The 15,583-nt window shown below is 54.0% G+C and overlaps 7 protein-coding genes across 7 annotated transcripts; 3 read left to right on the plus strand and 4 right to left on the minus strand.

Moving 5' to 3' along the window:
• Nucleotides 1-818: 818 nt before the first annotated feature.
• hapX (bZIP transcription factor HapX) lies at nt 819-2,303 on the plus strand (the record flags this gene model as incomplete). Its single annotated transcript, XM_025703048.1, has 1 exon — nt 819-2,303. One exon carries the CDS (start codon nt 819-821, stop codon nt 2,301-2,303), a length of 1,485 nt encoding a protein of 494 aa, XP_025563146.1.
• Nucleotides 2,304-3,011: 708 nt separating this feature from the next.
• BO88DRAFT_405044 (mitofusin complex protein UGO1) lies at nt 3,012-4,933 on the minus strand. Its single transcript, XM_025706781.1, has 2 exons — nt 4,468-4,933; nt 3,012-4,392 (listed from the first exon to the last, which is right to left on the minus strand). The coding sequence occupies exons 1-2, from the start codon at nt 4,849-4,851 to the stop codon at nt 3,268-3,270; spliced, it is 1,509 nt and encodes a 502-aa protein (XP_025563147.1). The 5' UTR covers nt 4,852-4,933; the 3' UTR covers nt 3,012-3,267.
• A 218-nt stretch (nt 4,934-5,151) lies between these two features.
• BO88DRAFT_388778 (ferredoxin family 2Fe-2S iron-sulfur cluster binding protein) lies at nt 5,152-5,944 on the plus strand (the record flags this gene model as incomplete). The annotated part of the gene is made up of 3 exons (XM_025704883.1): nt 5,152-5,460; nt 5,519-5,625; nt 5,700-5,944. The coding sequence occupies exons 1-3, from the start codon at nt 5,201-5,203 to the stop codon at nt 5,942-5,944; spliced, it is 612 nt and encodes a 203-aa protein (XP_025563148.1). The 5' UTR covers nt 5,152-5,200.
• Nucleotides 5,945-6,071: 127 nt separating this feature from the next.
• BO88DRAFT_405046 (rRNA-processing protein RRP15) lies at nt 6,072-7,216 on the minus strand. Its single transcript, XM_025706782.1, has one exon. It carries the CDS (start codon nt 7,123-7,125, stop codon nt 6,262-6,264), a length of 864 nt encoding a protein of 287 aa, XP_025563149.1. The 5' UTR covers nt 7,126-7,216; the 3' UTR covers nt 6,072-6,261.
• Nucleotides 7,217-7,373: 157 nt separating this feature from the next.
• On the plus strand, nt 7,374-9,507 carry BO88DRAFT_388786 (RNA-binding signal recognition particle subunit SRP54). The gene is made up of 2 exons (XM_025704884.1): nt 7,374-7,574; nt 7,627-9,507. The coding sequence occupies exons 1-2, from the start codon at nt 7,497-7,499 to the stop codon at nt 9,151-9,153; spliced, it is 1,605 nt and encodes a 534-aa protein (XP_025563150.1). The 5' UTR covers nt 7,374-7,496; the 3' UTR covers nt 9,154-9,507.
• Nucleotides 9,508-9,551: 44 nt separating this feature from the next.
• Nucleotides 9,552-11,866, minus strand: BO88DRAFT_388788 (alkaline phosphatase family protein). Its single transcript, XM_025704885.1, has 3 exons — nt 11,678-11,866; nt 11,481-11,619; nt 9,552-11,416 (listed from the first exon to the last, which is right to left on the minus strand). The coding sequence occupies exons 1-3, from the start codon at nt 11,753-11,755 to the stop codon at nt 9,651-9,653; spliced, it is 1,983 nt and encodes a 660-aa protein (XP_025563151.1). The 5' UTR covers nt 11,756-11,866; the 3' UTR covers nt 9,552-9,650.
• Nucleotides 11,867-11,902: 36 nt separating this feature from the next.
• Nucleotides 11,903-13,302, minus strand: BO88DRAFT_405049 (putative class III chitinase). The gene has a single exon (XM_025706783.1). It carries the CDS (start codon nt 13,030-13,032, stop codon nt 12,079-12,081), a length of 954 nt encoding a protein of 317 aa, XP_025563152.1. The 5' UTR covers nt 13,033-13,302; the 3' UTR covers nt 11,903-12,078.
• Between the last annotated feature and the right edge of the window lie 2,281 nt (nt 13,303-15,583).

The raw sequence follows: 15,583 nt of genomic DNA on the forward strand, positions 1-15,583 counted from the left end.
TTGGGGGGGTGAGAGAATTTCGAGTCCCGTGGGATGGGAGGTGTAGAGTGTCATGATTGACTCACGACATTTATCTCGGACTCTTCGTGTAATCGGCCATGCTGATGCGTGGAAGATGTAGAGTTCAAGTAGTACTGTCGGTAGGCAACAGAGCAGACTCCGCGGTTTATATAAGGCTGAAGGTCAAGCCCTGCTTTAGAATCAGCTAAAAGGCAACGACGCAATCCCAGCGTACAAGGTTACTCCTGGGGGGAGAATAGGTGGATAACGTACCCTAACCCCAAACAAGTCCGAGCTGGGTGATTGATAACCATCGGGCTGGCGCGGGACTGGCGAATAATAGACGGGGGCGAGGAACGTCCCACCGTAACTCCGAAGTCGGTGAACGCGCACGATAATCTAATCTGATCCGATACCTTTTTCCCGGCCTTCTTTCCCCCTCTTCTTCCCTCGGTCGCCCTCTTGTTTTCATTTCTGCCTTACCTTCGTCCTTTCCTCTTTCATACCTTGTTCAATCCCTGCCCATTACTCTGTCTGCTTCGTGGCATAGATTGATAAAACACATTGCTGCTGCACGCCCAATCTCCTCCGGTGTGCTCTGCACCACACCTCGTCTCGCTTACCGGCTGAAGGGGCGCACTTCCGCTCTTCCGGCCGCCGAAGCGATCAAGTGACACCACCACTTCTTCTTCCTTCCCACCTGTTGGTCCGTTTCTTTCCCAAACACCTCCCGCAACCCGCTCCTCGCGGCGAAAAATTATGACTGCTGACCACGACCCAGGCCACCTCTTACAATACAAAGAGGTCTCCTAAATACCATGGCCACTCCAGCTCCCTCACTCGCTCCTGCGCCCGGTCCAGCTCCGTTGGCACCCGCATTGGCCGCCAAGCCAGCCATCTCACCGTCTCCCGGTCCGGGCACACCCGGCTCCGTCACCTCCAAGGAATGGGTGATCCCCCCTCGTCCCAAACCCGGCCGCAAGCCCGCCACAGACACGCCCCCTACCAAACGCAAAGCGCAGAATCGAGCTGCCCAGAGAGCTTTCCGGGAGCGTCGAGCAGCCCGCGTCAACGAACTCGAGGACCAGATCAAGAAAATCGAAGACGACAATGAGATCCACGTCGTGCAACTCAAGGAGCAGATCTCAAACCTTTCCCATGAGGTCGATCAATGTCGGAGCGAAATGGCCTGGTGGCGTGACCGGTGCCACGCTTTGGAAAAAGAGGTCTCCGTCGAGCGCAGCGCTAAGGAAAGCCTTGTGAAGGAGTTCCGGTCCTCGCTGTCAGACAAGAATGCCTCTCGCTCAGACAAGGCACCCTTGACACGCATACCCAGAGACGCATCCACCGCTCAAGTGGCAGTGGAAAACAATATGCACGAGGAGCGGGACGAGGTGCCCCTGGGCTGTAGCAACTGCTCGAACGTGCACTGTCAGTGTATTGAAGACGCATTCAGTGGCATGCCCGGCATCGAGCGGACGTCAACTCAGTCAAAGCGTCCTGATAACTCGAGCCAGTCTCGTGCCGAACCCGAAATCAAGCCTGAGCCAGAGGAGATGGAGATCGATTTCACAACGCGATTCGCGGCCCCCCATCACGTCCAGGACGACACAGTCACTAATGTCTCCTCCCCGGCCGTCGACCCTTGTGGTTTCTGCCAGGATGGCACGCCATGCATTTGTGCCGAAATGGCTGCCCAGGAAGAGGAGCGCCGCCGGCGGAACTCGTTCGAAAACAACCGCCTGGCACCCATCCAGAACCTGTCGCAATTCACGCCGCCCCCTTCCGACGGCGACGTGCGGTCCGAGGTGACCCTCCCACCCATTAGCCAAGCGACAAATCCCTGCGCCAATGGCCCGGGTACTTGTGCCCAATGTCTCGCCGATCCCAGGCGGACCCTTTTTTGCAAGACGCTGGCGGCCTCCCGCCCCGCCAGCGCTGCTCCCTCTGGATGTTGCGGCGGTAAAGGCGCCGATGGTGGATGCTGCATGTCGCGCAACTCCAACCCTCAACGCAGCGGGTCAACTCAACAACAACCACAGACTTCCAGCTCGCGCCGCTCGGCTACTCCGTCCCTAACTCTCTCCTGTGCCGATGCCTTCACCACCCTCTCCCGCCACCCGAACTTCTCTCGAGCCAGCGATGATATTTCCTCCTGGCTTCCTAAACTTCACACTCTGCCCAATCCCAGTCAGAGCCAAAAGGAGGTTATGCAACCAGGCTCCCGAGCCGCATTGGAAGTCGAAGCCGCCAGTGTCATGGGTGTGCTACGCTACTTTGATCGGAGATTCGCCGACAAATGATCTTCCTCTGCATTCTGTTCCTCTCTACATTTTCTCTTCTTTCTGCCTCTTTCTTTTCGGCACCTTTTTGATTCTGCTTTTATTTCTCATGATACCCAAACCTGACTCATGGCATGTCTGAGTTTGTATTATACATACACACCTCACTCACACCTTCCTACCCTCTCATCTCATGGACGGGAGAGATAACCCCCTCCTCTTCCATAATACCCCTCCTCACCCATCCTTCTACTTTCTCCTCCCCCAACCTCCACCCAGGGATTTATGAACCCTTCCCTTACGATCCGCCCCACCAGAAAAAAAAAAAGTGACCATGAAGGAGGGAAACTGGAACCTCAACAACCTAAAAATTCACTCATATGAAAAATCATCAAAAAGAGCCTAAAAATAATAACGACCGGACTGCCAGGATTGTCTTGTCTAGAGACCGGGACGAATTGAAGTTCGTTCCATATGATTACAATTTAGACGGGTGAAATGAAATAAATGATATGGCGTTTTTTCTTACTATTTATGAAGTTCCATATATATCATTTCGTGGTTCTAGAGACTTTTTCTTTTTTGGCTTGTATAGGCTGGGGTTTGGTTAAGTTGGTAGAGTAATGGTTGGGCTATTTCGGGTTAATTACTACGACACATTATACTACTTACTATATTGATTCGATCTAGAAGTCAACATCGGAGTAGTGGTGACAATGTAGAATGAAGAGTAGGTAGATATTGATTCGTATGGTCTACATGAACAATATATAAGTAATAAAGACAACAGGCTCCAACGCCAATTCCATTCCGCTTGCTCCGTAGATATGACAACTGCAAGTAAAAATAATAAAATAAAGTACATCCCATAGCAGCGTCAGTTGGTATTGGTATTAAACGAAGAAAGGAACAACGAATGAAAGGAGAGGTCGAGAGTTAGAGAGGAGATCTGGGTGGGAGTGGAAGACGGCCCGGTGCCAACGCTTTAAAAGCGACCTCCGCTGGCCATCGACTCGTCCTCTCCGGTTACACTGAAGCTGCCCATGAGACTGGCGCCCCAAATCCCGGCAATCCCCCACATGCCAATGCGCCAGCCCCGGTACAATCCCTTGATACCCTGGCCCTGGCGTTTCCGCTGTACGACGGGCTTCTTCATGAGCTGGCGCGCACGATCAGCCTCCGGCGCGGGTGCCACTCCCTCTTCGTAGACGATGCTCCACATCGTGCCGATGATGCCGCGGTAGGTTTGGGGCGTAGGCACGATGGTCTCAACCTCAGTCGTCGGAGTCTCATCCGTGGTGGGGGACGATACTGAGCGGATGGAACCGCGGGACTGCTGCCGGAGACTGGGGGAAGTGAATGTTGCGATTTGTGCGCGACGAAGGACGGTTTCAAGAGGGAACCGGACTGCGAGCTCCAGGCCCGAGCTCAAGAAGGTGAAAAGACCCCATGCCGACGGGTTTAGCACGGGATCAATAGAGAGGTATGACTTCAAGACTAGGGGAGTCGTGTTGAGGATGAAGTTGGGGAGACTGGAGTGAAGGATGGTGATCGGGATCAAGTGAGGGGGGATGGTGCAGTTGGGAGTTGGGATTAGGCGAAGAGCCCGCAGAAGCGAGCGGGGACCGTGAGTGGCCGGTGTGAGAATGAGGAATGTGCGTGCAGTGTCAATGGGAGAGAGAAGCATCGCCGACAGCGACGAAGAGATGAAGGACAGGACCAACGTCGCGACCGGGGCGGTGGACGTCAGGATGTCTGCGGTCATGGATGAAGTTACATCTTCCTCTGGCAGGCCGACAATGGCGGAGAGCAGACTGCGGATGAAGGTGTTCAAGGTTGGGAGCAGCAGGGAATAGATGAAGGTCGCGTTAGTCGCTTTCCAGGGCGACGATGGCCCGCTGGTGCTCCACAGCTGGCCCAGCACCTCCATCAAGGAGGAGGGGTTCTTGATGGCCAAGGCATATCGAGATGACGACGTCTGGGGTGGGATGTAGCCGCTCCGGTCGGTAATATGGCGTCGAGGCTTCCGGGATCGGGGAGTAGAGGGTGATGGCACTGCGGGAGCTGCCGATGTGAAGTAGCTGCTCTCATCGTCGGAGGAGAGGGATTCCTAAAGAGCCCCCAAAGAACATATTGTTAGCTGTCTAATTCCCACCCATTGCCATTATCTGTGTCATGTACACACATCTTCATCGTAGGAGTCGACCTGACTGTCCAGCCCAGAGCTCCGGCGATCATGCATCGCCCATTGTCCCTCCGCAGAATCATCGGGGGCCACATAGGTCTGCAGAATGGTTTTGGCGACATCGAAGGGCTGGGCAGTTAGCACACCGAGGTATCGACGGAGTGCTTCGTCCAAGGCATCGCGAATCCAGCTGGACACCGAGGGGGAGTTGTCGAGGTATTCGGAGTAGTCTAGGTCGGGCAGAAGATCGCGCGCCGAACCACCAAAAACTTGAGTTGACGATGACGCATCGGGAGGGGAGGAGAGATTGGAGGCGTCCAGACCGATGGAGGGAGGGATGTAGTAAGGACGGAGGGGATTTGGCCCATCCAGCGGGGCAGTCATGATGGAAGATAAGAGAGGGAGAAGGGAGGGAATTAGTTAGTTGTTTCGGGGATAAGGATGGAAGGTCAAGAGGGGGAAGAAAGAAGAGCAGGTTGAAGCTTGCAATTCGGAGAAGAAGGCGAAAAAAGCAAAGCCGACGAATGAAGAAGCCCGAATTTCCCGCCGCTGTTCGGCCTCGCCTTTTTTTCGTGCCCCAGGATTCGCTCTGTTGCTCTCTCTTCCTCTCCACTTCTGCTGGTCCGCTTCTCCTCTCCTCTCCTCTCCCCTCGCATTGCGCTCTCTAAAAGTACTCTTTTTATTTCTTTGATATCCCTCCCTCCTCTCCGTCTTTTCCCAGCATCCCTGCGCCATGTCGTTCTGGAAAGAAGCGTGCCTGAACCTGCGTCATGCCGTTCCCAAGGCCGGGAACAGCATCGGTCGCACTCAATCCAAGAGAATCCTCACCTCTTCCTACTCGACTCAGACACCCCGAGTGATTGCCTCAAGCAGTTTCTCCATAAACGCCCGGAGGAACTTCCTGAGCCAACAGTCATGGATGGCTCGCCGCAGCTTTTCCGTCACGGCCGGTGCTCAACACGGCCATATCACGCCGCCAAAGCCCGGGGAGGAGTGAGTCATCGCGAAGCGCTGGCTTCGTATACTACTCATGCTAATGTTTGATGCGCAGGATTAACGTGACTTTCGTCGACAAGGATGGCGTGAAGATTGATCTCCAGGTCTCCGAGGGCGACAACCTGCTAGATATCGCACAGGCAAACGATATCGAGATGGAAGGTGTGTAATGCTAGTTATCGGGGATGCGCGGAATTATAGGGCCATAGTGACTGACAAACACTGGAAACATTTAGGTGCTTGTGGTGGCTCATGCGCCTGCTCGACTTGCCATGTGATCGTCGAGGACCCGGACATGTTTGATAAGATGGAAGAGCCGTCGGACGACGAGAACGACATGCTGGATCTGGCGTTCGGTCTGACGGAGACCTCCCGGTTGGGATGTCAAGTGGCCATGAGCAAGGACCTCGATGGCCTCGTGGTCCGGCTGCCGTCGATGACTCGGAACTTGCAGGCAAGCGACTTCGAGCCCAAGAAATAAGAGAGCTTTGTACGAGTATATACGAGAGGCGCCCGGGGATGAGGGACGGACTGTATGATTATCCAAGCGCATACACTGGGAGGGGTTCCAGGTCTATCTACGGTTATTGTGGGCTCATTGGTTTGTAAACGAACGTGTCTCTATTGGGTATACCGATCTCCATTCACTTTTTGGCATGAAAGTACCTGTAAATAGCATATCACTTTTTAATCCAAACACTTGAGATAAAATGAAACAGAACAACAGTAGAGCAACCCCTCAAACGCCCAAGGTATGCCAGGTCTTGAACAGCGAACAGAAACTTCTCGTAAAAATCCTCAAGCCTCCTCGATCTTCAACGGCTTGCCCTTCTTCCCGCTAATCAGGTCCAAAAAGCCCTGCTTGCTGACTTCGTTCACGGCCTTCTCGCGCTCGCCAATACCAACGGTACCCTTCTTGCGCTCTGCCTTGGCTGCTTCCTCTCCGCGCACCTGGGCGGCGCGGACGGCATTGAACAGCTTCACCACACCACGCTGGGCAATCTTGCGCAAACGCTTCTCCTCCTCAGCAACGGCACCCGCCTGGCCACGCTCCAGACCCATGACATCGCGAACACGACCACGATCCAGCTCTTCCTTCTTCTCCGCACGCAGCTTGGCTCGCGCTTGCCGATCCAGCTTCTCCTCCGCCACGTCAGTGCTCTTCTGGGCAGCGGCTTTGCTGCGCGCCAGCACGGGGTCGTCTCGAACGGATGTGGGGAGTTTGGTGGACAGAATCTTTGCGATAGAGGTGGAGAAGGCCGAGGGATCATTGCGCTTGGAGACAGCTCTGCGACCCGATGTCGCAGGTGCAGACGTATCGGAGTCGGCACCCTCTTCATCGTCGGATCCTTCAGAATCAATCTCAGACTCAACATCACCATCTTCCTCCTCTTCGTCGGCTTCCTCATCGGAGCTTTCGTCTTTCTCCGCCGCTTTTCTCTTCGTAGAGGCGCCAATCGACTTGGTCTGCTTCTTGGGCTGCTTCACTTGAACTTCCTCATCGTCGGAATCGGCCAAGCTGACAGCCTTGAAATCGGTGGGTTCATCGTCTTCGGACTCTTCTTCGGAGCTGCTGTGGTATTCGCGCTGCTTTCTGAACTTCTTCTTGGGACCGGCCTGCAACGACTCGAGGACCTTGCGCTTTTTCATGTGGGGAGGCATTTTGACGGTTGATATTAAATATTTCAAAATTGACTGGAAGAAAAATAACTTGAACCCGAATGTGGGAAGAGATATGAAGTGGAAAATGCAATGAACTTGCATTGAATCCCGAACTTTTTTTCCCAGCAATTTTTGGGTCCCTCGCGGGCGGCCAGCAACGCGTGGCTGTGATTGGCCGCGGGGCTTTCCGCATCGCTTCGCCCGCGCAGTTGGCCTCTCAGTCCATCGATTCATCCAACTCGCTGCATCCTCCATTCGTTTTCTACTGTCGTCTCTGCCACCTTTCACGATTTCTGGCAGCAAGTGGCGCATTTTTTTATCTGTACATGCTTTAATTTGGTTCAGTTCCTCTCGACAAGAATTCCCCCACCATGGTCCTTCAGGATCTCGGGCGGCGAATCAACGCCGCCGTCAATGACCTGACTCGCTCCAACAATTTGGACGAGAAGGTGAGAATCAGATCCCTCTTCTCGGGCTGATGTATGTACTGACTGCGAATAGGCCTTTGACGACATGATCAAAGAGATCTGCGCCGCCCTGCTGTCCGCCGACGTCAACGTCCGCCTGGTCCAGTCCCTCCGCAAGTCCATCAAGTCCAGCGTCAACTTTGCCTCTCTTCCTGCCGCCGTGAACAAGAAGCGTTTGATTCAAAAGGCCGTCTTCGATGAGCTAGTTTCCCTGGTTGATCCCCATGCGGAGCCCTTCCGTCCCAAGAAGGGCCGCTCCAACGTGATCATGTTCGTCGGTCTGCAGGGTGCCGGTAAAACCACCACTTGTACCAAGCTGGCCCGCCACTACCAGATGCGCGGCTTCAAGACCGCTCTCGTCTGTGCCGATACCTTCCGTGCTGGTGCTTTCGACCAGCTGAAGCAGAATGCCACCAAAGCCAAGATCCCCTACTACGGTAGCTTGACGCAAACCGACCCCGCCATTGTGGCAGCCGAGGGTGTGGCCAAGTTCAAGAAGGAGCGTTTCGAAATCATCATCGTCGATACTAGTGGTCGTCACAAGCAAGAAGAAGAGCTCTTCACCGAAATGACCCAGATTCAGACCGCCGTCACCCCCGACCAGACCATCCTCGTCCTCGACAGCACTATCGGTCAGGCTGCCGAAGCCCAGTCCTCTGCCTTCAAGGCCACCGCAGACTTCGGAGCCATCATCATCACCAAGACGGATGGTCACGCCGCAGGTGGTGGTGCTATTTCCGCCGTCGCTGCCACCCACACCCCCATCATCTACCTCGGTACCGGTGAGCACCTGATGGACCTGGAACGCTTCGAGCCAAAGGCCTTCATCCAGAAGCTCCTGGGTATGGGCGATATGGCTGGACTGGTAGAGCACGTACAAGCCGTGACCAAGGACTCGGCCTCCGCCAAGGAAACCTACAAGCACATCTCAGAAGGTATCTACACACTGCGCGACTTCCGCGAGAACATCACTTCCATCATGAAGATGGGACCCCTCTCCAAGCTCTCCGGCATGATCCCCGGTCTTTCCAACTTGACTGCGGGCCTCGATGACGAAGACGGCTCCATGAAGCTCCGTCGCATGATCTACATCTTCGACAGCATGACGGCCGCCGAACTCGACGGCGACGGCAAGAATTTCGTCGAACAACCTAGCCGCATGGTCCGTATCGCCTGCGGAAGCGGTACTACCGTCCGCGAAGTAGAAGACCTGCTCTCCCAGCACCGCATGATGGCCGGCATGGCCAAGCGTGTCGGTGGACAGAAGAAGCAGATGCAGCGCGCCCAGAACATGCTCAAGGGTGGTAACAAGGAGCAGCAGCTCGCCGCCATGCAGAAGCGCATGGCCGCAATGGGTGGTGCCGGCGGCGGTGGATTCCCCGGTATGCCCGGCATGGGCGACATGGCCAAGATGATGCAAATGCTGCAAGGTCAAGGAGGTGGAGGCGGCGGTGGTCTGCCCGGTCTAGGTGGAATGGATCTACAGAGCATGATGAGCCAGATGAGTGGGTTGATGGGCGGTGGCGGTGGTGGTGGTGGAGGCCGCGGTAGAGGACGGTGATTGTGATGATGACGATGATGCACGCATTTTGAAATTCCTCTTTGATTCTTGTTTTCGCGCTGTTACCATTCCATGATTATATTATTACACCTGTGTCTCCGTCTCTTCTTTTCGTTTGATTCTTAAAAGAGACTGGGGATTTATGCCTTGCTTCAGTTCAGTCATCATTCACCTCATTCGTCGATTGTAACTAGCATATGATGGTGTTGGGCGTGACTTGATTTTACTATTGCTTATATTTTTTTTTCTTCGCTAATACTACTATCTGACTGGCCCCCTGGGGCATCAATCTATGCTATGGAAGCCTCATTTACTCTCGTGTCTTACAAGATATATACCACTAGTAGTAACATGATATATCAAAATCCAAAAAGTAGATTACTTTCAAAATATATCATCTTAGTAAGAACAATAACGCCAATTACTACCAAAAGAGATGAGAGAGATATATTAAGTTGAATCACCGACTCAATACCAATACAATATCAGTAAATCAATCAATCCACCCTCTCCACCCGTCTAACTCTATCCAATACCTCATAGGCCTGCCCCAACACGAATGAGCGCACACGACCTACCGTTTCCTCAACACGGCCAATCACCGTCTTGACAGATGCATCCCACGTACTATCCTCCTCGCGCTCATCCAGAAGGAGCTTACCCGGCGGGAAGCGAGGGTGTTTCCAGGTCGACGCGGAGGCGACCACTGCCTCCTGGCCAGACAGAGGCACAGCAAGAGAGTATTTCCAGATCAGGTCGGTATTGACGTAGAGGGAGTAAGTGAACACAGAGCTGGGGACGGAGATGGTCTTGCCAGTTGAGGTGGTGATGAGCTCATCTTGGACGTCAATATCGATGAGACCGTACTTGGTGTTTCCGTCGGGGATGTATTTGATGGCGACGTCTTCGTCGTCGTCCTGGCGGTAGGTCCGGATGGGGAGGTAGAACATGTTGAGCGGGCCGACACAGAACTCGTGCAGTCCTTCGCCTGCGGTGTTGGGGAGGAGTTCCTCGTGGGTGAAGTCGAGGTCGGGGTCTGGGAAGCGCGTGGCTCCGAATTCGTGACGGTCCCCGCTGAGGAGGACGATGCGGACGCCGAGCTCGCGCTCTGCGCGCCACATGGCTTCGAAGACGGTGCGACGTTCGTTGAGGAATCCGCCCCATGTGTCAGTGGTGCCGACATGCCAGTTCTTGGTGAAGGGAACGCTGGAGGCTACGATCTTCCAGCGGACTTCGGCTGGTTCGGGACGGGCGAGGAAGGCGAGGAGAGACTGGAGCTGTGCGGAGCCGAGAATGGTGGAGTTGGGTTGGGCGGGCTCGGAGCGGTAGGTGCGCGTGTCCACCATGAAGAATGAAGCTGGGCCATTGATGAATGAGAAGTAGGTGGTGTTTTCGGGCTTAGCAAAGGGCGTTGGGGGGATGGGAGGGTTCGCGCTGACGTGGTAATGGATGTAGGGCTCCGCGGCGGCGGGATAGGGCGCCGTTGTGTTTCCCTTGGACCAGTCATTCTCAATCTCGTGGTCATCTAGTGTGTGAATCCAAGGGAGACCATCTTGGGCTTTGTCCCATGACGGAGAGGAATAGACCCGGCGGTACTCGCTGCGGTAGTGAGAGATTGAGGAGCCAAAGCGCTGAGGCACGTCGACGTAAATGAAATCACCTAGGAACAACATAAATGCTGGTCGGAGCAGGGACGGCAGTCGATTGACGGTCTCTGTCATCATCTCAAGTCCCGGAATGCGTAGTGGATGCGATAGCGGGTTGTAGGGGAAATTCGCCTTCATGCAGCTCGATGTGAGGAAGCTTAGACGGTTGGCTGATTTGGAGCCGGGCATCGGTGCGGTGACGAAAGAGCCCGTCAGATTGTTGGACAGAGAATAGCGGTACGCGGATGAGGGCTCCAGGTTCTTGATAGCTACGGTGGTTGTGAAGTCCGTCGCATCTGTCAGTGAGTAAATCACGCCTTCTTCTGTCCATCTCGAGGGGTCCTCCTCCGTTGGCTGGTAGTATACAATCAAGGGTAGCTGAGCCGGATCGGGTTCACGGACCAGCAAATTCGCGGTAGTCGGAGAGACATAGCCAATACGAGAGAAAGAAAGGTCATTGCTGGGATAGAGGATGAAGCCTCGTCCCACGAAGTCTAGAGTGAGGAGGGCGAGGACAATGTTGATCAGGACGGTTAAACGCGTTGACAGCGGTAGTCGGGGGGACGGCAGCCCAGTAAGCAGGACCTTAAGGACGCCTTCGGTTGGCGGCGGAGATCCTATAGCAAGTTACTCTGTGTGCCTTTGAGGGAGGTAGAGCCTGCTGATGTTGAGCCTACTTACTGGAAGCATGTTGAGCATCTTTATTGCCCTTGCGCCGATCGGTATTGCTCTGGTCGGCCGGCCGGCCAAGCGACACCAATGAAGCTAGGTAAACAGCTAATAAGGTGACTATAAGGGGTGGGAAATGATGGCCGGGGATCTATATAGCTCCAATTAGCTACCATGAACGCGTAGACCATGAAGAACAGTCAACGCACCCAGCGGAGGAAGAAGAAGGCTGTCACTCGGAGGGCTGCGGAGCTCGTAGCAGCAGCTACGCGGGGAATAGACACCATGGCGTCGAGAAGCTGTCGACACGATCTACGAGTATGAAGAAGAATCAGAGCATCACCAGCTCATCAAGCTCATGCAGCTCTTCCAGAGAGGCAGATGAGAAGGAGAACAAGAGAGGTAGTTGAGGGAGAAGAAGCAATTCACAGTTAGTCGAGTAGATCAACTGATTAATCCGAAAAGGCGGAACGGATGAGGCGCCGCAGCGATGACGACATGCTCTCCAACCCAAAACAACATCAAGCCACCAAGCCATGTACAAGTCAGTTGTTATTCTCAATTGCTCTATAATTATATATGCAAGGTGTGGAAGCTGCAAGCTATGTCTCTATCGCTGCTGCATCATGTCCCGAAGTAGATTCATCAAGCTGTTGGCCATTGGTCCTGAGCGCATCATACGCGCAACGTGTAGCACCTCCTTAATATTCATGCTCAAGCTCATCGCCGCCGCCCACTGCCAGGGCGCATCTCGGTCCCCCGGTTTCGAGTTGAAGTATTCCCAACCCATCACGCCTCCGAAATTGGGGAAGCGTTCAACCAGCAGACCTAGGATCGGCCCGATCTTTTCCAGTGGTACATAGCCCTGCGATCCATTCCCGGGATTCGTCAACAGCCCGTACACCACCCGGTTCGGGGCCCAGCCCTGTGCAATCATGGTAGCATACATCCGAGGGTCGTCTGGGTGGCCCCAACCATTATAAAACTGGGTATTATACCAGCTGATTTTGGAGGCTCGCTGTCGCTCTAGCTCGCGATAGTCGAAGCCGGACAGGTTGCCCATGCCCAACATGGCCGCCGCCACTGGAGCCAACGTAATGATGAAGTCGTCACCCATGTCGAGCTTGAGCCGGTCGATCAGCCGGATAATGCCCGACAACGACATCTCTTCCTCCACATCCAGATCGAGCCCATCCAGTTCATGACGCCGCACCATGTCCCGCAAGGGTTGATAGTATAGTTCAAATTTCTCCTCATCACCGTCCAGGCAGCGGAATGAGCCCTGCGCCGCGCCTCCCAGGAGTCCCATGACACGAACCCCGCTCTGCTTCACGGCGGGCACTTCGGCCCACAGCGGTTCATACAGCGGCATATGAGGGGGATCATTATTGAGAGTAATGTGCTGTGGATCGGCATTGAGGTGAAAAGCGGCCAGGATGATGTGGGTGACGCCAGTATTGTTATCCAGCAGCGGCAGCATGGAGCAGTACTGGCCATCAGGACAGATCGTCTGATGATAGAGAATCACCCGAGGGCGCTCGGGTTGCGGAGACACGGGAGGCATCTTTTAGGTTGGCCCTTAAGAGGAGGATTAAATCACTTGCTGGTATAAAAGAAGAGCAAGGTTGTGTAGGATGCGCGCAATGGCGCTCTCTGACGGTTTCAGCGGGGAATGGGAGCCATGCGTAATCCGTCAATGAATGGCCCACTGATTAGCCGTTCAGTTCTCGCCTATCACTTGGGATGGATGTGAAACCCGACCTGCAGCCCAGGGAAAAGAGATCAAAAGGCTGCATGAAAACAGCCCCTCATGGCAAGCATATGCAGTGAATCCTAATTGAAGAGGTCTGGCTTTGATCATGCGCTCTGTTGAACACTCTCTATTGTGTCACCTTCTTTCTATGTGATTATGTCAGCATCACCGGCTTTGTTGGCCATCAACAATAAAATCAAGACCAGTTCAACCACCAACTGGTCACTCTGGACGCTTAGTATACTTGTTTTATAACACATCAACAATCTTACATCTTTTTCTCTTTGTCATTTTCTGTCAGGCTGATACCACACTGTGGGCGAAATGTATGGACATGCTTGAAATTCATTAATGTGTACTCTGTAGATTTGGAGCAGTTCAGGAAGCTCCGCAACTCACTTCTTCTGCGCAAATGCATAGAGCACATTTTCTCTAAAGCTATCTCCTCATGTACTCCATTAGTCTTATAGTTATATTCCCTATCATGATCTCTTGGTCCTCATGCCATAATCAGTCTCTTTCATTGCTATCTAGTAAAAAATTAAGTAAATATAGTCTCGGTGGATCCCAATGCGGAGCTACCTAGATCGCGCTAATCCTCATTGAGCTTTCGCGGCTCTTTCTGCCTGAGGATGCAGGCCAGCAAGGACGGGCCAATTGCGGTTCCTGCCTGCCTGGGGCTGCCATGTTTGACGGGATCCTCCATCCATCTTCCACTCTTTCTCCCATTCAGAGCAATTAACTAGTTGTTAACTGACGCGCATTTTCCCGCTCAATCGCCTATCCTTATCGGCTCATTTATCCACCACCCCTATTCTCCGAAGAACCGATGATGTGCCTGATTGGGACGTGAAGTTGTGACCGATCTTATCGCATATGTTACCCTGATCAATAAACAATCCCAATCGTTTCCGCCGTCATGGACACGACTTCCCACGACACCGTTGGCGCGTCCACGCTGGCCACCCCCCTCTTCATGCCTTCATCACCGCCGTCTCATCCTGACCAGGGGGAGAGCTATTCTCCGGTCAGCAAAAGAAGCTTCCGTTTTAGTTCGCACGGCGCGACCGGCGCAGACCTCGATGACGCGCGTTCGCCGCAACGCCGCTCCCCCAAATCCTCCAGAGCGTCCTCTCTCGAGCGCGCCGCGAACGAGATCGATGCCCGTCTGGCGCAGTACACGGTCGATTTCAGCCAGTTTCCGAGCAACCACGCGCTGGATGAGGAGCCCTTGGAAGAATTGAGACTGCCACATGAGGACAACTTGTCCGACGTCGGTGGTCCGGATGACTTCACTGCCAATTTGGAGAAGTATCTCATGGGGGAGGATGATACCATGGATCACAAGCATTTCAGCATAGACCACATGGAGCGCGACCTGTTCGAGCCAGAACTCCATTCCGATGCTGGGCACGAGTCGGAACCCGAGCCGGAGCTGCAGGACGAACTTCCCCAGCCGCAATCCCAGCCACAGATCCAGAGACAAGAAGCGAAACAACCCCAGCAGCAGGAAGACTCCCAGAACAACTCTCAATTGCACCAACCAGCTGTTGAAGATGAGCCGGAGGTCAGCGGATACAGTGAATTTGGGCCTCCTGTCGACATGTCTACCCCGTCGCATCTGCTGCGTCGGGCCGGCGGACTCGGGAAAGATATAACCCATCTCGAAAATATTGAAGAAGACCCGGATGATGAGATGGAAGCGACTACAACCACACCATCCGTTCGCAAGCACAAGCGCACTTCCAGTAAGAACGAGAAAGACATGACCGAGGATCTGCGCCGGCAGATCGCAGAGCTCAAGGACGCACTGCGCGAGCGTGATGAACAACTGGAAAGGAACCACAGACGTGTTTTGGAGGCAGCCTCTGCAGGAGAGCAAATAAAGCACCTACAAGGGGAGCTACAGAGAAAGTCGGAACTGCTCGAAGAGCTGTACGCTAAGCGCAGCGACGAGACACTCCTGCGCGAGCAAATCCAGCTTCTACAGAAACAAAACCAGGAAAAAGAGTCCTTCCTCCAGAAGTCTACAATGAACGCGTCCGAGCTGGGCACTTTGCAAAAGCAGATGAGTGACATGCAGAAAGAGCTGCAGAGTCGAAGCTCGCATCCCGATATCGACACCGAGCGCCTAGAAACGATTGCCTATCTGCGCCAGCAATTGGACTTGGCTCAGGAGCAGCTGCGAAAGCGCGATGCAACCTTGGACGAGACAATGGCCAAGCTGAAGGAAATTACAACCGCCAAGGAGCAGCAGCTCCGGGAGAAGAATAGCGAAATCGATGGCCTCAAAGCTCAGGTCAGCGACAATCTCCTAGAGGTTGAAAAGCTGGAAAGGGAACTCGACCGTGTAAACCAGGCA

Source organism: Aspergillus vadensis (genome assembly GCF_003184925.1).
Source record: "Aspergillus vadensis CBS 113365 unplaced genomic scaffold BO88scaffold_11, whole genome shotgun sequence".
NCBI classification, from domain to species: Eukaryota; Fungi; Ascomycota; class Eurotiomycetes; order Eurotiales; family Aspergillaceae; genus Aspergillus; species Aspergillus vadensis.

Coding starts and splice junctions, on each gene's coding strand:
- BO88DRAFT_405044 (XM_025706781.1), bottom strand. CDS start 4,851: ATGACTGCCCCGCTGGATGGGCCAAATCCCCTCCGTCCTTACTACATC. Junction 4,393..4,467: donor TCGACTCCTACGATGAAGAT/GTGTGTACATGA, acceptor GGGGCTCTTTAG/GAATCCCTCTCCTCCGACGA.
- BO88DRAFT_405046 (XM_025706782.1), bottom strand. CDS start 7,125: ATGCCTCCCCACATGAAAAAGCGCAAGGTCCTCGAGTCGTTGCAGGCC.
- BO88DRAFT_388786 (XM_025704884.1), top strand. CDS start 7,497: ATGGTCCTTCAGGATCTCGGGCGGCGAATCAACGCCGCCGTCAATGAC. Junction 7,575..7,626: donor CCAACAATTTGGACGAGAAG/GTGAGAATCAGA, acceptor GACTGCGAATAG/GCCTTTGACGACATGATCAA.
- BO88DRAFT_388788 (XM_025704885.1), bottom strand. CDS start 11,755: ATGGTGTCTATTCCCCGCGTAGCTGCTGCTACGAGCTCCGCAGCCCTC. Junction 11,620..11,677: donor CCTTCTTCTTCCTCCGCTGG/GTGCGTTGACTG, acceptor GGAGCTATATAG/ATCCCCGGCCATCATTTCCC. Junction 11,417..11,480: donor AGATGCTCAACATGCTTCCA/GTAAGTAGGCTC, acceptor AACTTGCTATAG/GATCTCCGCCGCCAACCGAA.
- BO88DRAFT_405049 (XM_025706783.1), bottom strand. CDS start 13,032: ATGCCTCCCGTGTCTCCGCAACCCGAGCGCCCTCGGGTGATTCTCTAT.